This window comes from Acipenser ruthenus, chromosome 2 (genome assembly GCF_902713425.1).
Source record: "Acipenser ruthenus chromosome 2, fAciRut3.2 maternal haplotype, whole genome shotgun sequence".
In the NCBI taxonomy this organism is placed as follows: Eukaryota; Metazoa; Chordata; class Actinopteri; order Acipenseriformes; family Acipenseridae; genus Acipenser; species Acipenser ruthenus.
Genome location: NC_081190.1, coordinates 116,258,116 through 116,285,952, shown reverse-complemented (window position 1 = coordinate 116,285,952; position 27,837 = coordinate 116,258,116). Strand labels below are relative to the sequence as shown.

At 39.6% G+C, this 27,837-nt stretch overlaps 1 protein-coding gene across 1 annotated transcript in view; it reads left to right on the top strand.

Moving 5' to 3' along the window:
• The first annotated feature begins 6,945 nt into the window (after window positions 1-6,945).
• Window positions 6,946-27,837, top strand: part of LOC117409353 (ankyrin repeat domain-containing protein 50-like) — a 34,906-nt gene continuing 14,014 nt past the window's right edge. Inside the window, exons 1-3 of the mRNA XM_034015272.3 lie at window positions 6,946-7,382; window positions 8,333-9,733; window positions 17,216-17,445. Coding sequence (XP_033871163.2) covers window positions 9,246-9,733; window positions 17,216-17,445 — 718 coding nt within the window. The 5' untranslated portion in view covers window positions 6,946-7,382; window positions 8,333-9,245. The remainder of the gene's footprint in view (window positions 7,383-8,332; window positions 9,734-17,215; window positions 17,446-27,837) is intronic.

Genomic DNA, 27,837 nt, shown 5'->3' with positions numbered 1-27,837 from the left:
CATCACTTTGTTTGATCTGATCAAACACTACCCTTGTAATTGACCTTGTCCTGCAATCCTTTTATTATTTTAAGTAAATTAAACAAAGGACTTATGTAAATAGTACATTTACTATTAAGACTCTGCATGTAGGCTTAGAGCCCTGACCAACCCCAAAGATCATTACCTGACCTTTAAGGGCATCCAGCATTGGCCATTGACGCCTAATTAAATGTTAACACATATATTTAACCCACATTAACAGAAACCTGCAAGTAGCGTTACATTTACCTTGCTGTCTAAATCCAAGACAAAGGAAAATATGGATGTCAAAACAGAAATACAATACAACCCTGCACTCCACTCAGGGTACAGAATTATGATATGAAATATACCCTAGTGCTACATATCCCAGCCCTGACTGTCAGCGAGGCTTAGACTGGCGAGCATGTGTACTGCATGCAAAAGAGCTTTGTCATGCAACGTATCCAGTTAGAAAGACGTCATGGTGAAAGCTAATGAGACATTACATTTACACAGGCACTGAGCAGCAATTACCAGCCTTGGAACCAGACCTAGCCCTTAGCGTTCTTGGCAAACTCGAATCCATCCTCATTTTATGTAAAGAGCAAAGTATGGGTCCATTGGAATGCAATGCTTTCAAATACAATATGCACATGGAGATTGCTGTTTGGCATTTTACAGCAGCTTTTGCTTTTGCCTGTGTGCTACAGTATCTACCACAAATACCGGTTGTTTAAAGGTTCAGCACCAGTGGCATTTATACCCCTAGTACCAACAGACTAAAGGTCACCGACAAACAACTGCTGTTTTAGTACTGTGGAGTTGTTAATCATTGTGATGACAAGAATGTAAACACAATGATGACCAATGTGTCTGCCATAGCGAAATGCGTAGGAAATTGCTTACTGTCTATAGATGTTCCTCGTACAAACTGGAATTATAACTCTTACTGTTCCTCTGAAATTATTTTAATCAGATAACTACATCAACCATTCACTTTCAATGTTATATCAACCTTCATGCACCACTAAATTAACCACAAGAATGCTTTTAGCAACAAAGTGAATTTAGACTTTTCATGCAGCAGTTGAAATCAAGGCATACGCTAACCATACAAAAGGTAATTAATTAAAAATATAATCAGCTTTGATTATTTCTCTTATTTATCTCAATTAAAAAATAAAAATAAAAACAAAACAAAAAAATGAAAATAGGCGTCTGGCTTTAATCCCTGTTATCACTGATTCTAGTCAGGATCCTCAAAGTAGGCATTCTGTATTTCACATGTACCTATCAGTGTGTAATTCTACATCTAAAATGACTTTAGGAACATGATAACGATTCTTTATTAGAGCCAAGGTATTTCTCATTTCATGATATAATTGCACTTGCAGCATTATTCTTACATAATAAAGCCAGTGCAGTTTGGAGTATCATGAATCATACACTATTTCAAGAATAGAAGTTTTAATAGGTGGGCATGTTGTCAAACGTACCACACTTGCTGTGTTAGACTCTATATGTCCAGTTTATTCTGGGATATGACTGTGTGAAGGTCAGGGAATTATTCCACTGTGCTAAAATAAAATACCTTTCATTTTAGTATGGTCTACCACACAGCACTGTAGTTTTATAATCTGCTCTATCAAAGTCCCTCTGACACCACTGATTGCATTTGAAGACCATATAAGCCTTTTATTATATGTAAAAACGAGTCCAGCCTAATGCAAGTGTTGATGGAGGTCTTGATGTTAGCACACAACAGTAGTGTGGGAATGAACATGTATATTCTGCCATCTGCCATAAGCATGTCAGTATTTTAAACATGTCCTTTAAACTGCAGGCACTCCCATAAAAACAACTTCAAAAGATGAATTTAGCAATTGAATACAAAAATATCAAGTTTAAAATATCTCTGCATTAACTGTGAATTGTAGGCATGGGTATCCAGTTGGGTGCTGCTTAGCAATGACATTAGATACATATACAGCTATAGGACCAGCTTGGGGAGCTCAAGGTAAACCTGATTTTAAGAATTTAAGACAAATGCTGCCGTCCATGTAATTCAACATACGTAAAACACACTAGAATATCTTGCTGTATCAAGTACATGAATGACAAAACAACACCAGTCAACTGTTTGATATTAACACTAATTTATAGTAATACAACACATTCCTGAATGTTTAATTAAAACCTTAACAAATGTAAAGGGTAATACACCTGGATGCAATGGTTTGAAAATATTTTTGGGAAAGACTATTGGGTAACACTTTAAGTGTCTCTAATTACTGTGTATTTACATAGTAGTTACTTATGTGTGCACTCACATAGTTACAATGTTATTTTGCAGACTTACAATGTACTCAATGTGTCATTTTTTGTGCACAATATAACCCTAACCCAAAACCCAAATCCTCACCCTTTTCTGAACACTTGCGTACTTACATATATTGTGCAAAAGGATTTACACATTAAGTACAATGTAATTATGCATAATAACACTGTAATATGTGTAAGAACACATATATTTACTATGTAACTACCAGGGATGAAATTCTGCCAGTACTCACTGGTACTCAGTACATGCTGCTTGCATTCTGTTTCCTCACACAGCTTCTGTTTCTGTTAGCTGCTATTGGCCAGCATGTCAGTATAATCCCTGAATGTTGATTGGCTGAGCTTTCATTCTGATCAGATTTCATTTCGGCATGTGTCACAAATTTCTGTGCATTTTGCTTTGTGTCAGTGCTCATTCACGCTTTCCAAACACTGGCCCAACTTGCAAGGTAAATGTTAAGTATAGGGATCAAAGTTTTGTTTTGTTGTGATCCTAGCATTTTCTGTTATGAGGACTGTAATTAGGGTTGCTAACTGGCCCCATAATTCTAGGACACTTTAAAACAGGTTTTTCAATTCACCTCTCGAAACGGCAAATTAATTGATTTTAATGAACATGTAACGTGAGTGTGAATTACATGAACTGCCACTAAGGATTTGAATTGTTTTTCTTACTAGTTACTGTGGTAAGCTGGAAGTGATGCCTTTTATTTGAACCTGTAACAGAGAAACAGAATGATCTCCTGTCTGGGCTGGCTGTTCTATCTTGGGATACATAGAGGAGCCTGTCTGTCTGTCAGTCTGTATGTGACACACATGTTTACATGGTGTGGCAATGTGCCCCGCCCCTGTGTGCATTTCTGTGTTGTATGTTGCGTGTGGTATGTTAATGTTGGTGTATAGATATGGCTGCACGGGATATAAATGGGTGTGTGCAGCACAAGTTATTTAAAATGTATAATTGTATTTAGACACGGGATTGCACTTCACTTCACATGCATTTAAAGTACTTTAAAATGTGAACATGGGGTTTTCACAGATTAGTTCACGTGCTGGGATTCAAGTGAATAATTAATTGGTAATTGATATCCCAGCACAATTGTATATATAGATGCACATTTAATTCACTCGGGGTTGTGTGTTCGAGAGTGGAGAACGGGAGAGAAAGAGGAGAAATGAAAATAACAAATGCTACTCGTGCGAGAGGGCTCGCACGATATTTGTTTTGATTCTTCCACGTTGTTTGTCTGTCTGTCTATTTACTTTGGCCAACGCACCGTTTTTGTTTGTGCAGTCAGTGTTCTCTGTTTTGTTCAACCTTTTTATTTGCAATAAACCGGGGCAAGCAAGCGCCTTCATCATTTCACCGTGCTGTGTGTGTTTCCTTTCCTGGGTCTGACGTAATCACTCAACCAGCCTTGTCACACATGGACATAGCTCATGGTGATCTACTTCATATGATACTGATAGGTCTAAGTATGTATTTACATGATGTATGTGTGTGTGTGGGGGGGTAATGTTACTAAAATGATTGTTATATTATGCAAATTGTGTTTGTACAGCAGACTCCCTCTTTTGTGACCATCTCCAAATTAACACTAACCGTTAAGACTACCCTCTGACAAGTCCTTTGAGTCTGGAGACAATGTGGAGGCCTTCTATCCATCAGGACCAGCTCTCAATCAGGAGCACTGCACTCCCGTGTAAACCAGCTATCAGCTGTGGGATTTCAAACCCAAACCTGACTAATGTACCACTGCCTTGATGGGTTGTATGTATTCAAAGTATTTGCCTAAAATATTATTAGGTGCTCCCGAGTGGCGCATCCAGTAAAAGCACTCGCTAGAGTGCAGGATGCGCTCTATAGCCTGGATGTCGCGAGTTTGAGACCAGGCTATTCCTTTGTAGACCGAGGACGGGAGCTCCGAGGGGGCGGCGCTCAACTGGCCGAGCGTCGCCCGGGGGGAGGGAAGGTTAGGTCGGCCAGGGTGTCCTCGGCTCACCGCGCACCAACGACCCCTGTAGTCTGGCCGGGCGCCTGCGGGCTTGCCTGTAAGATGCCCAGAGGTGCGTTGTCCTCCGAAGCTGTAGCTCTGAAGCGGCTGCACGGTGAGTCTGCAGAGTGTAAAGAAGCGGGCAGCTGACGGCACACGTTTCGGAGGACAGCGTGTGTTCATCTTCGCCCCTCCCGAGTCAGCGCAGGGGTGGTAGCGGTGAACTGAGCCTAAAAATAATTGGGCATTTCAAATTGGGGAGAAAAATAATAAAAAAATAATTGGCAACGACTAAAAATTAAATAAATATATATATATATATATATATATATATATATATATATATATATATATATATATTATAAGAACATAAGAACATAAGAACATAAGAACATAAGAAAGTTTACAAACGAGAGGAGGCCATTCAGCCCATCTTGCTCGTTTGGTTGTTAGTAGCTTATTGATCCCAGAATCTCATCAAGCAGCTTCTTGAAGGATCCCAGGGTGTCAGCTTCAACAACATTACTGGGGAGTTGGTTCCAGACCCTCACAATTCTCTGTGTAAAGAAGTGCCTCCTATTTTCTGTTCTGAATGCCCCTTTATCTAATCTCCATTTGTGACCCCTGGTCCTTTTTTCTTTTTTCAAGTCAAAGAAGTCCCCCGGGTTGACATTGTCTATACCTTTTAGGATTTTGAATGTTTGAATCAGATTGCCGCGTAGTCTTCTTTGTTCAAGACTGAATAGATTCAATTCTTTTAGCCTGTCTGCATACGACATGCCTTTTAAACCCGGGATAATTCTGGTTGCTCTTCATTGCACTCTTTCTAGAGCAGCAATATCCTTTTTGTAACGAGGTGACCAGAACTGAACACAATATTCTAGGTGAGGTCTTACTAATGCATTGTAGAGTTTTAACATTACTTCCCTTGATTTAAATTCAACACTTCTCACAATATATCCAAGCATCTTGTTAGCCTTTTTTTATAGCTTCCCCACATTGTCTAGATGAAGACATTTCTGAGTCAACATAAACTCCTAGGTCTTTTTCATAGTTCCCTTCTTCAATTTCACTATCTCCCATATGATATTTATAATGAACATTTTTATTGCCCGCATGCAATACTTTACACTTTTCTCTATTAAATTTCATTTGCCATGTGTCTGCCCAATTTTGAATGCGGTCTAGATCATTTTGAATGACCTTTGCTGCTTCAACAGTGTCTGCCACTCCTCCTATTTTTGTGTCGTCTGCAAATTTAACGAGTTTGCTTACTATATCAGAGTCTAAATCATTAATGTAGATTAGGAATAGCAGAGGACCTAATACTGATCCCTGTGGTACACCACTGGTTACCTCACTCCATTTCGAGGTTTCTCCTCTAATCAGTACTTTCTGTTTTCTACATGTTAACCACTCCCTAATCCATGTGCATGCATTTCCTTGAATCCCTACTGCGTTCAGTTTGAGAATTAATCTTTTATGCGGGACTTTGTCAAAAGCTTTCTGGAAATCTAAATAGTCCATGTCGTATGCTTTGCAGTTGTCCATTTTCAATGTTGCATCCTCAAAAAAGTCAAGTAGGTTAGTTAGACATGATCTCCCTTTCCTAAAACCATGCTGGCTGTCTCCCATTATGCACAACTCGATTCATTATTAGGTTTTTCTATTATTATTCATAGTCTAATATCAAATCAAATCAAATTGTATTTATATAGCCTTTCGTACAAAAAGTATATCAAAGCACTGTACAATACAAAGCAAAAAAATCACAATAAAACACATTTGTATGGATCCCTGGGCGTGTCACACACATACACACACACACACACACACACACACACACACACACACACACAGATGACAACAATTAGACCATTACATTAAAAACAGTCCAAATAAAGAATATGTTGAAAACAGCAATTAAAAGAGAGACAAAAATAAATTATATGTAGCTTGTGTATTTGAACTTTCAATGTACTGTGCCCTTATCAAATAAATGTGCATTTTGTGTCTACATTTGTTATTTTATAAAGAAAAGTAACATTTTAAATACATAGATGTACTGTATTATGCTTTCTATTAAAACAGGTGTTAAACGCCTCGAGGGTTTGACCTGACTGACCAGTTAAATAACTAAATATGTAAAATGTCACAATAGGCATTGCCGCACAATCTAGATTAGAATATTTCTTGCCTCTGTTTATTTAAATAGCCTCAAATAGAAGTCAGATTAAACCAAGATGTTCATTTTTGTTGAATGAAAAATTGTAACATGAATGTGAATGTAAATAATGTGAAAATTCTGTTAAAACTGAAAAATCACAACTGCTCATTTATTTGTTATATTTTGCAATGCTGTAAATGTCGATTTCCGATTATATTGAACTGTGCAGAAGCAGCTATGTTATGGCAACCTCCTGCAGATATCAATCACATGTAAATTGTAAACCATCTGGATACCGTGTATTTGCATAATCATATAGGCGTATTGAATAATTAATCATTGTTGAAATAATGAGCAGTGCGTTCAATCCTTTAATAAACAATTCGCCCATATACACTTTGTAGTCCACGCAGTCAAATAAGGGGTAATGACTACATCTCCCATAATGCAACGTGTCTGTTTTGTGTCTGGTCTGTCTCTGCGCGAGAGAATCGCTTTGAGCATTTGGAGGTGGAGATTTCGCTTCAGTCTGGTTCTGTGTTTGGTGGAAGTAGGATCACGACAGTGAGAAAAGGGGACAAACAGAAAGGAGCAAACAGACAAACTAAAAAGAGAATTGTGGAGACACGGGATGTTTGACATAGCGGTATTGAAAGCCTGCATGAAGTTCAGGGTTAGAAAACGAGTAGATTGAAATAAGCATTTTTTTTTTATTATTATTTTTTTTTTTTAAACCTAGACCGTGGTGCAAATAGAAGGAGACAGCTGGTTTGTGACTGGGAAACAAGAGAAAAAAAACAAAAACAAAAAAACGCAACCAGCACGAAAAGTGTGCACCCAGAATATCGAACACAAATTGGGACAGCCGCTGTGATAAGGTATTTGCAAAATACTGCATACAAATACATGCCTTGCTAAGCCTTGTTTAGATAACATTGAACCTACTGATTGACTGTAACATGGTAACAAAAGGGGTGAGGTTTATCAAAAGGAAACTAAATAACGACTGGTGTAGTCGTTAAAATAATTAGACCCGGCGCAGTGTTTTAAGGTATTGGTAGTAACTGAGGAAAAGAAGATGAATGGTTAAACAAGCGTGCAATAACTGAAACTCGGCAATTAAAAAACGAAGCATGCTGTGCTCAAATATTAAATGATGGCACTGCGAAGGCTTGAGACTTTAAAAAATAAATCCAAGCAAAGCAGATGCATTAAGAAGCGCAGGTGGAAAACGATAGCCCACTCTGCAAACTGTACTGTACTTTGTGAAAATCACCGAGGCGAAATATAAGTGTTGAGTAGGCTATTTATCACGTGTGGAGAGTACACATATTTTACACTCTGCTTTAAAAAAAAAAAAAAAAAAAAAAAAACATTCTATACAGTAGCTGAGTACATGTTAAGTTATATTTTTATAACTGTTGTAGTACTATGATAGGATAGAAAATAAGAAAAAAAAAGGTGTATGTTGAGTAAGGTCTTGTGTGCTTGCGGTTTTTTGAGGTTACTGTAGTACCGGGTCCCAAGCAGGACGGATGTGAATAATTGTTGGGGATTTAAAGCCACAGAGGAAGGAAGGAAAAGATCAGTGGGTAGAGGAAGGATAGAAACCATGACAAGAAACCTTTCTCATGAGAGAGAATGAGAATGAATAATTATCCAGCACTTGCAACAGAACGCTGGGTAAGGCACAGTTAATAGCCAGTGGGTGTCACCAGATGCAACGTGCTAGAGTAGACAAAGGCTGTACTGTAGCATTACCCCAACAGTGTGTTAAATATACATGTGTAATGTTAACAATGCAGCGGTTTATTTTTTTTCTTTTCAGTATTCTGGAACAGTGTCCTTAGTTTAATGGCCTCGGATTCAATAATGTGACAACCCTTTGCTAAACTGGATGCAACATAGTAACTTGAAACATAAGGATGACAGACCAGACAGATAATAACCCAACGTGAACAGGATTTCCAAGTATTGTGCACACAGATGTCACTTGAGATCTTTAGTGCATGGACTCTAAAGCAACCACTGCCTTATCACTTTGTGTGAATCATAATGAAGACTGTGTTTTGATTGTGTGGGTCATATGCAGCTGTGACATATTGCTGCAGTTCAGCAAAACCAAAATAAAAACTTCAAGCCTGCAGCTTGTTCCACTCTTCTCTAAACATCAACCTGAAATATCTCGGTGTTCACCAGGGGGAAGCAGCCAGAAGAATGTTTCCAGGTTTTCCAGATGTACGGTATTTTGTTAACCCTGTAAATGAACACTTGGAATGAAACAGTACTTTCAGGGCACATTGAAGTGTTGACATTACTCCCTAGTTTTTTCCAGATGTATTGTCCATTCTCTTCACTGGAAGCATACACGTTGTTATAGGAGATCCAGGGGGAGCTATGGGGTTGACCTACAAAGCCATATGAAAAGTATTATCTGACAGTGGAATCAAGCAGTGCTTTTTAAAAACATGACTTCTTCAAATGATACCTTAGCACTTAAATATCATCACTTCATGTAACACACCATCAGAGAGAAGATCTACATCTTTGAATAAAAGAAGCAAAATAGGGGGCATCTGGCCAGCAGTCATTACAATTGTGAATTACCTTGAAAGTACATACTTGGAGCTGTTGTGGCAACAAGATCAAAATGAGTGCTTGAGAGAGATCTCTTGCTTCAGTTTCCAGCCCAGAAAATGAACAGGTCCATATGAGGAATCTCTGTAACAGCAGGATTCAAGATGGCACAAACCAGTTTGCTGCAGGGAAAGAGGTTTTACTGTAGGGAGTGGGTTTTCCACAAGCTCCTGCACTGCCTCCAAGAGAAAACAAACAGCATTATCAGTGTTAATAGCGCTCCTCACAAGCAGACTAGTGTAGCAAACCCTGGGAGCAGTGCCAGTACGGCCCCCAGCAAGGGAGGACCCTGGGGAGTGCTGCTGGTGGGGGGTCCTGGCAGTGGGAAGAGTGCTGTGTGCACGGAGCTGCTGTGGCCAAGCTCTCCTCAGGGATTGCAGAGGGGGCTTCACCGACAAGGCCTAGCTTTCCATTTCTGCCGGGCCGACGACTCTGACACGCTCTCCGTCAGCGGCTTCATTCGAGGGCTGGTGGCTCAGATTTGCCACGGTGGACTAATACAGGGATACGAGGAGAAAGTAAGAGACCCTGCAGTTCAGAGTGCTTTGCAACCTGAAGAGTGTGAAAGGAACCCCGCTGAGGCTTTCAGGAGGTAAAGCAACGTTGATTTTATTGCATGCAGATCCTTCCATGTTTATAATACATGTTATGTTGTGTATTAATATGAGGATTGTCATTTTCTGACAGGGATATATGTATAGCAGGATGCAAACTTTTTCTTGTAGTTTCTTGCAAGTCTAAATGGAATACAGTTTTAGTTCATGTGTGTGTTTGTGACACCGATTTCCAATATGTCCTGGTGCTTACCTGTTTTCAATGTAGTAGGATGGCGAGCGAAGTATCACTAGTCACTAAAAGCACCAATCCAACCATTTGAAAGCAAAGTGGAAAACCAAGTCAAATGTTTAAATGTTTCAGTTTTCAGGCAGTTGTTCAAACCTTTTTGGTAGACTAGTTTTCAATCTAGTTTATGCTGTTCATTATCACAACTTTAAAGCCACAGAGAAACCTGTTTCCATTAGACTTCCGTTTAGGTGACCCTTTAGCCTTCCTTATTTGACTAACTGCAGACACACACATTATATATATATATATATATATATATATATATATATATATATATATATATATATATATACACTCTTATGACACAATTGGTTCCTGAAAGTCGCTTTGTAAGTCGAAGCATATGTTCCCATAGGAACAATGTTATAAATTGGGGTTACATTCCTGACTCTTTGGCCAGATAATATATTTTTACAAAAATGACCCGTTATATTATACTCATGCAAATATTGATTTAACTCTTTACACTCAGCCCGTTGATTTCGGGGCGCCAGCACCCCGGTGGTTACGTGCATATTACTCAGGCACCTACCTGGCTTGTTTAAAAGTGCAGACTCAGGGCTTTCCAATGACATATTCAGTGTGTGTATGCGGTACTCCTAGCCGGAAATATGATCGCCTGAAGTTAAGCTCAGAGTTCACAGCTTGGGTTTCGTTTTGAGTCCATTGCTCTTATCAGACATTGTTAAGGGCAAATACATTCTAAAAGAAAAAACGCTAAGTGACTGAGTCAAGGTGACGATGACAGGTACTGCGATTCGGACACCGAGCATGTGTACGTGAAGCATGGCTCGTGTCTCGCCGTGGCAATATCGTAAAGTCGAAGCAGGGTAATAATGCAAGACAGTCGAAGCCTTGTAAGTCGAGGAGCACCTGTATATATATATGCTGTATCCCTGATATCAACCACATGCTTACTGAGATCTTAGTTGTCCTTTAAATTGGAAAATCACACTTGCCTTGTAATAAGTTCAATGAATATAGTTCTAAATTAAGGTTAGCATCCTGGGTTTAGGTGCTTTATTTAAATATTTCTAGAAATTGGACATAGTAGTTAATTTAGGATGTTTGTGTTCGTCTTATCCCATATGTTATAATAAAATTACGCACTAGTATTTGTCTTCAAAGGAAATGTTTCAAAGCAAAATTGCTACACAACCACGATGAATTCAGACCCCCCTAAAATAGCAAATATTTCACATCATTTTTAGGTTCTGTCAGAAATAAGGCAAATTGGTACTGACTTTGGGCTATTGCATTGTTTATTACCAAGACATACAAAAAACACACAACTTGAATGTCATTGGCAACATAAGCTTCCCTGTGAAGATGAAAGTTAAAATGAACTGCCTTGTCAAAGTGCAGTCCAGTAAATTACACTATACTTACTCTAGTGTACTGCATTGTGCGTCTTTCCTTTTGCTTTGCACTGTCAGTAATGTGTTCTTAAAATATGTAAAACATGATGATTCATAATGGTGTGTGATAACACTGTAGCAGTGTATGGTGCTGGCTTATGTGCAACAGTAAAACTTTGATCTGTGTTGAGTTTTAATATAAGAGTATAAGGTAATGGTTAGACTGTTGCTTCAGTAAGCACCTATGGTACAATACCGGAAGTTTCTGAAATGCAACGTTCTGTTCCCTTTCTTCACTGTTAAGTGGTTCGCTGTTGGTCGATCCTGCACTTCAAAGTTGTAGTTAATAATACAGTGTGGGTCATTCCAGCTCAAATGGACTGGTCCACACCTCACCATCTCAGGTTATCTCTTTGATATTGCATATGGTTGTACCTAGAAATGTGTTGGTAAGAATCCCACCATATTCACTCTCAGCTCTGTTATGGATCTGTACATGTGAAAAGGGTGTCTGAGACGTCAGATCTTTCAAAGCACTCAAGATCTCTTCTGGATACTTGCTGCACACACAGAACTCATCTAGTTGAATAATGTCAATGGATGCTAATGGAATGAAGGCAAATGTAGAAAGAAAGTGCAAAAGTGCCAGTAAAAATGGCATATGTTACTTGTAGTTATTGCCTTCTCTGTAGTTTCTCCAGGTTATCTAACAAAATACTCTTGTGTTGTCAGTGTCACAAGGTAATTGGTTACAGAGCTATGATCTGCCAAAATGGACGTCAGGCCAGAAAGAGCATCCCTTCAGCACCCATACAACTCAAAAGGCACAGCAGATACACACTTGTAAGTGTGAGCAAATTAGAATTGTGAAATGCGTGCTTATACTTAGTGTACCCTTAGAATAGGCACACTTTTCATACACTCCCCAATGGTATTTTGTAGGTTCATGCATCTAAATAGCGCAAACTGATATAACAGATAGTGTTTTCTAATACATTTTTGGAACTCTGTATAGTATTTACAGTATTGTATACAATTAGGCAAAATTGTATTTGTGTCCATCTCTTTAGTAGACTGGTCCCTATGGCAATACAGAATGGTGTTTTAGTTTTTATAAATCCTATAATAAAACAAGCATGTGGCAGCAATGTGAGCATCAAGCCCATGCTAAACATGCTTTGAGCTGGTTCAGGTAAACTGCTTTCCCTTTATGGCGGCCTGGATCTCTTTGAACAGGTAAATCAATTGAAAACCGACGGGCTCAGATGAGATTGCTTTATGGCTCGATAACATATGAGTCTTATCAGTTAAGAGCAGATGACATTGTGGAACAGGATTATTTTATTAATGGTTTTTTTTTTTTTACCTTGGCATTACATATTGCATAATCTTTGTTAGATAACCTGGCGAAACTAAAGCAACGGCGTAAACTACAGTGGTTCAAGAGCTCTCGCAAGTACAATATAGCATTTGTATTGGCGTCTAGATTTGCCTCCATCACATTAACACCCATGGTGATCAATAGGTAATATGCTAAAACTGTACTAAACGAGAAGAGCAGTTCATGTGCGCTGACCTCTTTTCAGTGCTGTTTCCATCCTTCACAGGCACTTTTATTATTATTTTTATTTGTTTATTTAGCAGACGCCTTTATCCAAGGCGACTTAGAGTCTAGGTTGTGTGAACTTTGCATCAGCTGCAGTCACTTACAATTACGTCTCACCCGAAAGACGGAGCACAAGGAGGTTAAGTGACTTGCTTAGGGTCACACAATGAGTCAGGTGGGATGTGGGACTAGGACCTCCTAGTTACAAGCCCTTTTCTTTAACCACTGGACCGCAAGGCCTCCTATACCACTTGGGGCAGTGTTATAGCACTCCTCCCCCATTACAGGCCCACAACTTCAACAGTAATGAGAGTTGAGAGCTAATGTTTTGTGATTTTTCCTGAAACACTTCCAGGTACTTCAGTGTGTGATATCAGAATAATCTGAGACAGTGAGGTGGGGGAGATTGCAAAATGTAATGACTCATAAATGTTTATTTTGCAACATTGTCATAGTGAAGTATGTACCATAAATACAAGTACTTTAGAAGCTACTGTACTTTCAAAACTTTATTTATTTTTTATTTAGTAGTTTGTCACAGATCGTTGTGGAACAGTATCGCAATGTCTGTTCACACTGGAGTCCGGTATAACTGTATCGATATGAAACCCAGACAAGCACGCTTCGTACTGCCACAGTGTGGACAGGTGGACCGGTATGACAACGGGATGGACGAGTCTGAGGCATGGCACACCAAGGATATCCATTCCCGAGATTCTCAACTCCACCTTTACTTCCGTCATGCTTGTTTAATTAATGTATTCTTTTTTTTTTATAGTTACAGATGAGTTACAGTAGTAAAAACTGATGGCTAATACCAATAAATCCAAGTTCTGTAACTGCACCTGTCTGCACTGTATGAAACGCTCATTTGTTTTCTGCGTTCAAAAATGTGCATTTGTCGTATAGATTACATTGTGTCATCATTACCACGGGCAAGGCTTGAATTTCATTTCTGTGTGCTGGGGGGGATTTCCCCCCTATGCTGCAGCCAATGGGGGGATTCCAAAATTCTAGGGGGGAATGGCCAAAAAAAAAAAAAAAAAGAGGCACTTAAATAAATAAAAAAAAAATAATATATATATATATATATATATATATATATATATATATATATATATATATATATATATATATATATATATACTGATACAATAACACTTTCTGTCCTAACTCACTGAACAGGGCTTCAGTCTCAGACCAGTGCATAAAGCTTCAGTGAACGGGGCTTCAGTCTCAGACCAGTGCATAAAGCTTCAGTGAACGGGGCTTCGATCTCAGACCACTGCATAAAGCTTCAGTGAACAGGGCTTCAGTCTCAGACCACTGCATAAAGCTTCAGTGAACAGGGCTTCAGTCTCAGACCACTGCATAAAGCTTCAGTGAACGGGGCTTCAGTCTCAGACCACTGCATAAAGCTTCAGTGAACGGGGCTTCAGTCTCAGACCAGTGCATAAAGCTTCAGTGAACGGGGCTTCAATCTCGGACCACTGCATAAAGCTTCAGTGAACGGGGCTTCAGTCTCAGACCACTGCATAAAGCTTCAGTGAACAGGGCTTCAGTCTCAGACCAGTGCATAAAGCTTCAGTGAACGGGGCTTCAATCTCAGACCACTGCATAAAGCTTCAGTGAACGGGGCTTCAGTCTCAGACCACTGCATAAAGCTTCAGTGAACGGGGCTTCAGTCTCAGACCAGTGCATAAAGCTTCAGTGAACAGGGCTTCAATCTCAGACCACTGCATAAAGCTTCAGTGCACAGGGCTTCAGTCTCAGACCAGTGCATAAAGCTTCAGTGAACAGGGCTTCAGTCTCAGACCACTGCATAAAGCTTCAGTGAACGGGGCTTCAGTCTCAGACCAGTGCATAAAGCTTCATTGAACGGGGCTTCAGTCTCAGACCTGTGCATAAAGCTTCAGTGAACAGGGCTTCAATCTCAGATCACTGCATAAAGCTTCAGTGAACGGGGCTTCAGTCTCAGACCAGTGCATAAAGCTTCAGTGAACGGGGCTTCAGTCAGACCAGTGCATAAAGCTTCAGTGAACGGGGCTTCAGTCTCAGACCACTGCATAAAGCTTCAGTGAACGGGGCTTCAGTCTCAGACCACTGCATAAAGCTTCAGTGAACGGGGCTTCAGTCTCAGACCACTGCATAAAGCTTCAGTGAACGGGGCTTCAGTCTCAGACCACTGCATAAAGCTTCAGTGAACAGGGCTTCAGTCTCAGACCACTGCATAAAGCTTCAGTGAACGGGGCTTCGATCTCAGACCACTGCATAAAGCTTCAGTGAACAGGGCTTCAGTCTCAGACCACTGCATAAATCTTCAGTGAACAGGGCTTCAGTCTCAGACCACTGCATAAAGCTTCAGTGAACGGGGCTTCAGTCTCGGACCAGTGCATAAAGCTTCAGTGAACGGGGCTTCAGTCTCAGACCACTGCATAAAGCTTCAGTGAACGGGGCTTCAATCTCAGACCACTGCATAAAGCTTCAGTGAACAGGGCTTCAATCTCAGACCTGTGCATAAAGCTTCAGTGAACAGGGCTTCAGTCTCAGACCACTGCATAAAGCTTCAGTGAACAGGGCTTCAGTCTCAGACCTGTGCATAAAGCTTCAGTGAACAGGGCTTCAGTCTCAGACCACTGCATAAAGCTTCAGTGAACGGGGCTTCAGTCTCGGACCAGTGCATAAAGCTTCAGTGAACGGGGCTTCAGTCTCAGACCACTGCATAAAGCTTCAGTGAACGGGGCTTCAATCTCAGACCACTGCATAAAGCTTCAGTGAACAGGGCTTCAATCTCAGACCTGTGCATAAAGCTTCAGTGAACAGGGCTTCAGTCTCAGACCACTGCATAAAGCTTCAGTGAACAGGGCTTCAGTCTCAGACCACTGCATAAAGCTTCAGTGAACGGGGCTTCAATCTCAGACCTGTGCATAAAGCTTCAGTGAACGGGGCTTCAATCTCAGACCACTGCATAAAGCTTCAGATTAGTTCTGTTGTTATGAGACGTGCAAGATCATGTATGCGCAGTGGTGTGAAATGTGGGTTGAAAATGTTCATGCTTGGCATAGTCCTGATAAAACCTTATTTACAGTATAGTAAAGCTGAAATGTGCACTACCAGTAGTGGTATGTAAAGCTTCATTACACAGTGGTTACAGTCAAAGAATCCCCACATGTTCCATAACATGTATCTTTTTAAGCACTGTTTAGTTAATGTGGCTAAAACATATATTCCATTTGATTTCCATTGACCGTTTTGAGGGTTCATGGAAAACAGTGTCATATTTCTATGGATTCACTTGTTACAGTAAGTGCAAATGCTATCATTTTGCAGTGGCTCCCGGGGGCGTTTGTGCTATTGGCGCTCAGTCAGTCTTGCTTGTTGCTGATTCAGACATGATTGTTTGAGCCTCTCAGGAATTTAACAATGCAGTGATTGAGTGCAGAGGTTGCTGACTCCTCTTATCACACTCTTTCACTCCTGCAGTAATGTCAGTGTTGGGAGAAATATTCTATCTGCTTCATATTGAAAGTGCTTCAGTAGTGGTTTTTAATTTAGCAAGACTGCAAAACAAATCAATAAAATAATACCCTGTGACTTACGACCTCAAAATGATTTCCCACCTGTTTGACTGTGCTGCTGTATCTGCAAACTATTTGCTTAACTATAAATAATGTTTGCAAACCTTCTGTACCTCAGAGTTGTACTTGCTACTGGGTTATAATGGAGTGTTTCAGAGCCCTGCAAGCATATCACTAACCATCATTAAAGATGATTTGAGCCTTGATACCTGCTTTACATACTGTACTGTGTTATAATGAAGAGTAAATCTTCCCAGCAGTCATTCAAAAATAACAAAGTGTTCAGAGTGTGTTTGTGATTGACATCATGGTCTTTGAACTTTGCCTGATTTATGGACTTACTGGTGGATCCCTTCATTAGTCAGAATGTATGTTTAATGTTTCTTCTTTTCTACCAGGAGCCGTTGTAGTCTAGTATTACCAGGGTGTGAAATAACTGATGGCAATTTCCGTAGTGCCCACACCGTTTGTCATGTTTAATGTACCCTCAGACCATACCAACTTTGTTAACATTTATGTCAATCAGTTTAGTTAGTTTGAGTGTCTTTTCATTTTCCTCCCAGAATCTAAAGCATCAAAGCCGCCTTCTTCTTCTTCTTCTTCTTCTTCTTCTTCTAATTAATTTGCCCCAGGTTTGCAGTTTATTTGCTTCCTTGGCGTTTCATCCTTTGTTGGTCTCTCCACAGGTGCATTCTCCTTCCACTCCAAGCAGCGAAGCCTCCACAGCAGTCTGTCTTCATCCTGGTGGATTCAGTTGATGAGGGGTGTCACTTTGCTGAAGGGGAGCAGCGGTCATCAAGCTCCTCTCGAACTATAGCAGAACTTTTAGCAAGCCACCATGAGTTCTTCCCTCCTTGGTTGCTGCTTCTATGCTCTGCCCGGAAACAAAACAAAGCAGTCACAAAACTCTTTACAGGTAACTCCTGTTTTTCTACTTCTGACAGCCAAATCATTTGCAACCTAAACATAATGGTGATTGATACAGTACACATTGAATGCATTTAAAAAAAGGGTTGTAAATGTTTGCAGTCAGGGTTGTATTGGCCATGACTGAGTGCACAGGCAGGTATTATGCTTGGGTCGGAAGATCATTAAGAAGAAGAGTGATTATTAATTCCCCCAAGGGACTGGGTTGATTTCAAACAAGAGAAAGGCAACATACCCAGCATTAACTATAGTGTCCTATAGTGTATTTATTAAATTGTCATTGGACTTCTTTGCACCTGTTTATGTGACAGTATGTCCAAGTGCAGCTACTGTTTCCATGCAAACTGAGCTCGCTGTGCCATATAACGTTCTCTCAATGGAAAAGGGAGTTCATGTATATGGGCAGGAGGAAACAAAGTAAGAAATATTCATAAAGCAGACATCTGTTTATATTTTCACAAAAGGAGATTGCATGAAAGCTTTTTAACTTTCATTCTTCGTATTCTTTCATTAATTATTGCAGCCCTAATACCTGCTCGGCACAGCAGATGATTATGTACAGTATATGATGGAAGAGCAGTTGTATGCTTTTGAGTCATTGCTTTCTCTTGCAGGAAACTAAAGATGCACTTTCATCATTCAGTATTGGAAAGTTAATCTAGTATGTTCCTGGAGTAGTATGAGTCGGTTAATGTGTTTCTGTAAAAGCCAATGTGCCACTGTGACTGCACAGGGAGTATGTATAATCACCACTGTGCCTGACAGTACTGGGTTTGTGGCAACTTCTGTTGAAGAGAAGTGTAGGTGGTCTCCAAGGGGGCTCTGGATAATGTACATGTATTGAATTATTTGTGTCTAATCTTGGCAGTCAGGATCTTGAGACTTTGCCAGATTTCGCCTATTTGTGTGTCAGAGTGCATTTTGCAGCACCTCTCGTAAATCTGTAGTTTCTTGCTGCGAAATGATAATGCTCCTAGCATGATTCCAGATGGAGGGGCAGGACTTGAGCTGTGAGCAGAATTGCTGCTCTGTGCCTCAGGAGTCCATTACCTGGAGTATGAAACATGTTCCAAGTAGGATTGCGCAGGGTTCCCTTGATTGTTATCCCCGTGCTAGGGATGCATGGAGATGGGGGTACAGTGGAGGCATCTGTATGTATTACATTTTTTTTCATCATTTTATCATTATATCCAATATATATTTCACACCCTGTTCCTGGATTGCTGTATTTAAGCAATAAGCCACCACTGGGTGTATGCTGTTGTCGAATTGATCTTTTTTATTTGCATAATAAAGGTCCTGTATAGTTTACTGTATTGTCATAGTTTACATGGATTTAAGCAGTTTTTTTTCTATTTATAGCATCCTATAAAAAATGCCCAGTTGACCAGGGCAATTAGCCTTAGTACCTGTGTTTTTTCCAGCCTGATTGCTTTTCCTTAGCTTCCCTTGCCTGTTAAGTGCTTGTACACAGCTGATTGTCAGGTAGTCTGAAGGTCAGTCTTCACAACTCATTACAATACGGGTCCTTCTCTGTGTATACAATGAATCCTACATTCACTTGATTTGAACTGTCAGAAGAGGAGGTCTGCTGTGTCAAAGGAGCAATGATTACTTTCATTCTTTTTTTAGAGGGTGAACAGTCTCTCTTGTTTTCTGTTCTCCTTTTGCATGCCACCAGGTCTTTGTCATGCTGTTGTTGAAACGTCAGGAAGTTTGAGATACACATGAATGAATTTCCACTGTCTGCCAGTAATGCAATGTAAATGTTTTCATGGTCCACAACCCTTTTGCCAGTCATTCTACAATCTGGTGAATGAAAGTACAAGATTGTGTTTTATTATTTTTCCACGATACCAGATTATAGATATAACTTAAATGGCAGAACATGGATGGCATTTTCCAGGCACTAGACACTAATGTGTCTGCATTGCCTTAACTGTGTTTGTTTTAGGTACTGATTCTGCATCAGATTTAAACTGTACAATCCATGACATAAAGATTTTATTTTGGTACAGGTCTTATGACCAATTGTGAGTGACTTCAATCTGGTAGCTATTGCATGCTTATGGTATTGGAAAAACTGAGTTCTATATGTTTATGTTGGTCAAAAGCAGGAGTCCACATTTCAAAGTCACCACTTAACTCTGTGTAAACTCAGAAATGTACGTTCCAGAATAACAAGAGATAATGATGTCATTGAAAGATCTACAGTGCTGAGAAAAAGTTTGTGAACGCCTTAGGATTTTCATATATTTCAAAACTAAAATATTATTAGTACTTAATCTAAGTCCTAATAATAGATAAAGATAACCTGATTAAACAAATGACACAAAACATGATACTTTTTCAACATTTATTTATCCACAAATGATTCAACATTCAATATCCATGTGTGAAAAAGTATGTGAACCTTTAGATTCAGTAACTGGTGGCACCCCCTTGAGCAGCAATGACTTCAACTAAGCATTTCCTGTAACTGTTGGTCAGTCTCTCACATCGATTTTGAGGAATTTTGGCCCATTCCTCCTTGCAGAACTGCTTCAACTCGGTGACATTTGAGGGCTGCCTTGCATGGACAGCTCGCTTCAGGTCCTGCCAGAACATTTCGATGGTTTAATTCCAGACTTTGACTAGGCCATTCTGAAACACAGAATTTCTTCTTCTGCAGCCATTCTTTTGTAGATCTGCTTGTATGTTTAGGATCATTGTCTTGCTGCATGACCCACTTTTGGTTCAGCTTCACCTCATGGACAGATGGCCTGACATTCTCCTCTAGAATCTTCTGATACAGAGCAGAATTCATGGTTGTGTCAATGATGGCAAGCCGTCCAGGTCCTGAGGCAGCAAAGCAGCCCCAAACCATCACACTCCCACCACCATGCTTGACGGTTGGGATGAGGTTCTTCTGTTCGAAGGCAGTGTTTGGTTTTCGCCAAACATAACATTTCTTATTGAGGCCAAAAAGTTCTTCAACTCGTCTGTCCAGAGAACATTGTTCCAGAAGTCTTGTGGATCATCTATGTGCTCTTTGGTGAACTTCAGACGGGCAGCAATGTTCTTTTTAGAGAGCAGTGGTTTCCTCCTGGCTATCCTTCCATGAACACATTCTTGTTCAGTCTTTTTCTGATAGTTGAGTCATGAACACTCACATTAGCCAAGGCGGGAGTGGCCTGCAGATCCTTGAATGTTTCTCAGGGGTTCTTTGTGACTTCCTTGATGATTTTCCAGTTTGTTCTTGGAGAGATTTTAGTAGGATGACTGCTCCTGGGTAGAGTGACTGTGGTCTTGAACTTGTCTGACAGTGGATTGGTGGAGCCCCAAATCCTTAGAAATGGTTTTCTAGACTGATGAGCATCAATAACTGTTTTTCTGAGGTCCTCAGAGATTTCTTTTGATCGTGGCATGATGTGTTTCCACACACCTGTATGGTGAAGCCCAAACTCACAAAGTTTCTGATCTTTATATAGGGTGGGGCCTCCCAAACTCACCCCTGAAGAGCTACCTAATTATTTAAACACCTGATTCTAATTATCCCCTTAATTGAGCTGATTAAACCAGGGGTTCACTTACTTTTTCACATACCCTGAATCTCAATTACTCATTGTTTATCTAATTCATACATCATTTTGTTTCAAAAGACATGGAATTGGTTAATATAAACCCTATTAGATATTTTAAGAAAATACTGGTTTTGATTCAAGAAGGCTATCATGGTAAAACTATGGAATTTCCATAATTATCATTGGGGTTCACAGACTTTTTCTCGGCACTGTATACTGTTCAGTGCAGTAGAAGGTAAAAGAAGAGTACATTGGTGCTAATTTACTGCCTTCAAAATAGTTCATCCTTAGTAGTCTTATAGTGTAATAAAACCATATTATAAATGAGGCACTGTGGTTTAAAGTGCACAGGTGTAGAGGTGATGCAGTGATTAGAAACAACAGTCCAGCAACAATTCAATGGTGAAAATTGCTTTAAATGATAATACTGACATTGATGTGTAAAGGCAGTAAAACCACGGGGTTCAGTCCCGAAATAATAATAATAATAATAATAATAATAATAATAATAATAATAATAATAATAATAATACACACACTTTCAAACACCTACATGTTCACCAATCCAACAGTGAGTGCTCTGGGTGCAAGTGGTGTATGTACGTAAACAGTGAATACAATGGTGAAGTGAAGTCTGGGTTTGATGCTGGCTTAATAGCGACAGCTCCCACATTTTAACAGTTAATCAGACAGACAAGACAACACTAACACTCACGGTTTCGCTTTACTCCTCCGGTTGTATCGTAACCATAACAGAGGAACAGATCGCTCGGCCACATCCCCGGATATACCTTCAGTGGTATTGTGTCTCCACCCCCTTCCTGAATAGCCGACTTCCATCTGACCCTGGAATGAACTGTCAAACCATCCAGTCCGGGGCGCACTGTTCCTGTTACACAGCGCCCTCACAGGTCAGGAGGGAGATTGTTGACTAGGATTCATTCACTCTCTGTCACAGGCACACAAAATGAGGAACTGTTCTGCACTGTTCCTGTTACACAGCGCCCTCACAGGTCAGGAGGGAGATTGTTGACTAGGATTCATTCACTCTCTGTCACAGGCACACAAAATGAGGAACTGTTCTGCACTGTTCCTGTTACACAGCGCCCTCACAGGTCAGGAGGGAGATTGTTGACTAGGATTCATACACTCTCTGTCACAGGCACACAAAATGAGGAGCTGTTCTGCACTGAACTTACACAATGTACAGCAATTTGTCTTATTTGACATCCCATTTAAAAATGTATTTTGCTGGATTTAATTATGAATGATTTTCAACTTGGAATTTATACCAATTGTAAAAATAACCCAAATGGAAAGAACTGCTTTTAGAAAAATCTATTTTCAGACCATGATATACAGTATTTCGTTTTACAGACCTATGAAAATGATCAAAACAGCATTGTCCTTCTAACTTTATTTTATTCCCCCCAGGCAATGGTACAGGAAGAGTGCTGAGGTTAGTGAGACCCCGTGGTTGAGTCTGTCCACTAATGGAGTGAAGAACACGAAACCTCTTCACTTGCTGCAGACATAAAACTGCATGAAAAGGAACTATTTCATAAAGGAGGCTGTGTGGTCCAGTGGTTAAAGAAAATGGCTTGTAACCTGGAGGTCCCCGGTTCAAATCCCACCTCAGCCACTGACTCATTGTGTGACCCTGAGCAAGTCACTTAACCTCATTGTGCTCCATAGTTCACACACCCTAGTCACTGTAAGTCGCCTTGGATAAAGGCGTCTGCTAAATAAACAAATAATAATAATAATAATATTAATAATAATAATAATAATAAAATACAGACCTCCCTGCAAGATTAAAAAAATCAAATCCAAACAAAGCCTTGTTAAACTCCAGGCCATAGTGTTGCAGGCCAGTAAGAAAAAAAAACAACAACATGCATTACAGTATATTATCAGAAATATCTTGATTGACAGTTCCCCCAAGATAATGTATGAGCTAGATTGCACAGATCTCTGCTGAGCTCACTGACTCTGTGCTGTAGTCAGTGTTACTGTTGCCATCAGCAGGAAAGTGGAACAGTCGGCAAACTTGCTTTTAAAGTACAGCAGATTTTAAGATAGTAGAAACGGTGCCAAGTTTGGAGGAGCTGGGGTAAAAGAGAGGCAGCACATTCTAATGGTTTAGAAAGAGATCTAAGAGGCCGTTGATACTCCATTGACTCAGCATCTTGCCCTAGGCATATTACTTGACCCCTTTGTGCCCCTTTGTCCAGCTGAAAGAATGAGCCTAGACGAAGACCCCAGTATTTAAGCAACATGAAATGACAGCTTCTAATAATCCACTGCTTTGCGCCACGGTGTTTCAGAGGATGAAAAAACTGAATGTATTAGCAGCTGAAAGCCTGCATTGCTATAAGATACGTTTTGTACAGTGGCTGCATCTTTGAGCTGCGACCCTGCTACACACAATGTTTGTCAATTTACTTTGGGAGTTATTGTTATTATTATTATTTGTTTATTTAGCAGACGCCTTTATCCAAGGCGACTTACAGAGACTAGGGTGTGTGAACTATGCATCAGCTGCAGAGTCACTTACAACAACGTCTCACCCGAAAGACGGAGCACAAGGAGGTTAAGTGACTTGCTCAGGGCTGAGGTGGGATTTGAACCGGGGACCTCCTGGTTACAAGCCCTTTTCTTTAATCACTGGACCACACAAATGTAGTTCGGTGACACGTGTGCTTATTCAAGTTTAAGCTTTTACATGTTGACTTGAACATGTGCAGTCTAATCTTGAATTTGCTCTGGTTCTATTTTTTTTTTTATTATTAATATTTTACGATTGGAGGATTTTGCTATTTCAGGTGACACATTGCCTGTTGAAAAGGGCCAAGTTCTGTGATGGTGTTTAATGAGCCTGCCTGCTGCATCTTATGCCTTGGCTGATCAGGAATGTCAACCTTTGTCTGACTTCTTTGAACAGAGTTGTTTGATTCATTCACAGCCAGATGAAGGGATTCCTGCACCTAAAGTATCCCAGGGTCTGCATACACTATACAGTACTTGTACCCTGAATTCCCCCCTCCCCCCTCCCCCCGAGACAGCTAATGACAGTAAATATTCTGATGTTGTTTAATGTCCCGTGGGAATATGGACAAGGCCTGAATATAAACACTCCAGATGTTGTTTTTCTTTCCAGAATATTCCCATGTGAACTGTTGCCTGCATTGCAATTTTAAAAGATCTGACTTAAAATAGGGACTAAACTGTGTAGCCCTGTTTATGTACTGTGTTATAACTCCCACAGAGCGGTTTCTAAGCTGCTTGTGTTTTGGAATGGCAGTAGCACATGTTACAGTCAGCTGTCTTCAGCTCTACCTATACTAGCAGACAGCTGGTTCACACACCTTGGGAAGGGGCCATTTTTTTTTAGAAACTACAATTAAGGCAAAATAATGCTTTGATCCAAATATTTGTAAACATGTAGTGTTTGCGCTTTGAACATTAATTTAAAATGCATAAAGAATCAACCTGGGTACCAACCCTCACACTGAAAACATACAAAATATTAGTATTACAGTAGAAAATTAAACTGGAAGGTTTACATGCATAAACGTCACACCACAAAAGCCTGTTATGCATTACAAGGTAGTACAAGGTTGTATTACTGTTGTATACACTTCACTGACCATAAGCCAGATCTGCATTCGGATGTTCTGTAAATCTATACTTCTAAGAAAATGTACCGTTGCAAAAAAAAAAAAAAAAAAAAAAACTGCTTGAATTAAAGCTCTCTGTCTCAAAACAGGATTTTTAACTAATCTTTGTCTATAGTTGGCTATAGACCACTTGAAAACTGGCCTGAGATTTTCATCTCCTGTTTTTGGCACAGACTTGCAGAGAGCTTAAGAGTCTGGCTCACTGACAACATAAATTCAGCAGTAAACAGGTACAGGTTTATTTTATTATTGTTTCATCTCTCAGCTGTGTGTGTTTATTATTGTTTCATCTCTCAGCTGTGTGTGTGTTTATTATTGTTTCATCTCTCAGCTGTGTGTTTATTATTGTTTCATCTCTCAGCTGTGTGTGTGTTTATTATTGTTTCATCTCTCAGCTGTGTGTTTATTATTGTTTCATCTCTCAGCTGTGTGTGTTTATTATTGTTTAATCTCTCAGCTGTGTGTGTGTTTATTATTGTTTCATCTCTCAGCTGTGTGTGTTTATTATTGTTTAATCTCTCAGCTGTGTGTGTGTTTATTATTGTTTCATCTCTCAGCTGTGTGTGTTTATTATTGTTTCATCTCTCAGCTGTGTGTGTGTTTATTATTGTTTCATCTCTCAGCTGTGTGTGTGTTTATTATTGTTTCATCTCTCAGCTGTGTGTGTGTTTATTATTGTTTCATCTCTCAGCTGTGTGTGTTTATTCTTGTTTCATCTCTCAGCTGTGTGTGTGTTTATTATTGTTTCATCTCTCAGCTGTGTGTGTTTATTATTGTTTCATCTCTCAGCTGTGTGTGTGTTTATTCTTGTTTCATCTCTCAGCTGTGTGTGTGTGTTTATTATTGTTTCATCTCTCAGCTGTGTGTGTTTATTATTGTTTCATCTCTCAGCTGTGTGTGTGTTTATTATTGTTTCATCTCTCAGCTGTGTGTGTTTATTATTGTTTCATCTCTCAGCTGTGTGTGTTTATTCTTGTTTCATCTCTCAGCTGTGTGTGTTTATTATTGTTTCATCTCTAAGCTGTGTGTGTGTTTATTCTTGTTTCATCTCTCAGCGGTGTGTGTGTTTATTATTGTTTTATCTCTCAGCTGTGTGTGTTTATTATTGTTTCATCTCTCAGCTGTGTGTGTGTTTATTATTGTTTCATCTCTCAGCTGTGTGTGTTTATTCTTGTTTCATCTCTCAGCTGTGTGTGTTTATTCTTGTTTCATCTCTCAGCTGTGTGTGTTTATTCTTGTTTCATCTCTAAGCTGTGTGTGTATTTATTATTGTTTCATCTCTCAGCGGTGTGTGTGTTTATTATTGTTTCATCTCTCAGCGGTGTGTGTGTTTATTATTGTTTCATCTCTCAGCTGTGTGTGTGTTTATTATTGTTTCATCTCTCAGCTGTGTGTGTGTTTATTATTGTTTCATCTCTCAGCTGTGTGTGTGTTGATTATTGTTTCATCTCTCAGCTGTGTGTGTGTTTATTATTGTTTCATCTCTCAGCTGTGTGTGTGTTTATTATTGTTTCATCTCTCAGCTGTGTGTGTGTTTATTATTGTTTCATCTCTCAGCTGTGTGTTTATTATTGTTTCATCTCTCAGCTGTGTGTGTGTTTATTATTGTTTCATCTCTCAGCTGTGTGTGTGTTTATTATTGTTTCATCTCTCAGCTGTGTGTGTGTTTATTATTGTTTCATCTCTCAGCTGTGTGTGTTTATTATTGTTTCATCTCAGCTGTGTGTGTTTATTATTGTTTCATCTCTCAGCTGTGTGTGTGTTTATTATTGTTTCATCTCTCAGCTGTGTGTGTGTTTATTATTGTTTCATCTCTCAGCTGTGTGTGTGTTTATTGTTTCATCTCTCAGCTGTGTGTGTTTATTATTGTTTCATCTCTCAGCTGTGTGTGTTTATTATTGTTTCATCTCAGCTGTGTGTGTGTTTATTATTGTTTCATCTCTCAGCGGTGTGTGTGTTTATTATTGTTTCATCTCTCAGCGGTGTGTGTGTTTATTATTGTTTCATCTCTCAGCTGTGTGTGTTTATTATTGTTTAATCTCTCAGCTGTGTGTGTGTTTATTGTTTCATCTCTCAGCTGTGTGTGTTTATTCTTGTTTCATCTCTCAGCTGTGTGTGTTTATTATTGTTTCATCTCTCAGCTGTGTGTGTGTTTATTATTGTTTCATCTCTCAGCGGTGTGTGTGTTTATTATTGTTTCATCTCTCAGCTGTGTGTGTGTTTATTATTGTTTCATCTCTCAGCTGTGTGTGTGTTTATTATTGTTTCATCTCTCAGCTGTGTGTGTTTATTATTGTTTCATCTCTCAGCTGTGTGTGTTTATTATTGTTTCATCTCTCAGCTGTGTGTGTTTATTATTGTTTCATCTCTCAGCTGTGTGTGTGTTTATTATTGTTTCATCTCTCAGCTGTGTGTGTGTTTATTATTGTTTCATCTCTCAGCTGTGTGTGTGTTGATTATTGTTTCATCTCTCAGTTGTGTGTGTGTTTATTATTGTTTCATCTCTCAGCTGTGTGTGTGTTTATTATTGTTTCATCTCTCAGCTGTGTGTGTCCTTTCCTGTGTTGGGTAGTAATGTACCCCTGTATAGTGTTTTGAGATTGGATTTATTAATAGTGAAATAGTGAGTTTTTGGCTGGTTTGAGATCCTTTCATATAACATTTCTGAAAATATAACTCTGTTCTTTGCAAATGTGTCAAGTAGCATTTGAGTGTGATCAAATGCTACTTGGGTGATCTTACTGGTGCCAGGCAATTTGAAATCTAGAATTTCCATCCCTGATTAAAGGTGGTTTTCATAAAGGTGACTTTTGAGTCCTGTAAGATTGCCAAACTTGACAAACGGTGCCAGAGTTTTGGACAGATGAGTCAAAATAAGAAAGTGATTGTTGGCTTTCTCCCCTGCGCTTCCTCCATTACTTGAAAAACACTTCATCGTAGATTGTAAGATTCAGTACCCTGATGAAGGCACTTGCTGAACTGCTTGACTGCGTGAGCTTCATCTTTAATGGGCTTCTTGAGGGATAGCACCCCATGTACTCCTTTAGGCAAAATGGTGAACGAATGGAAAGGGACAACGTGGGCCTTCCTGAGCCACACACAAATCCACAACTGCTTTCATTGGTCTTGCCAGATTTA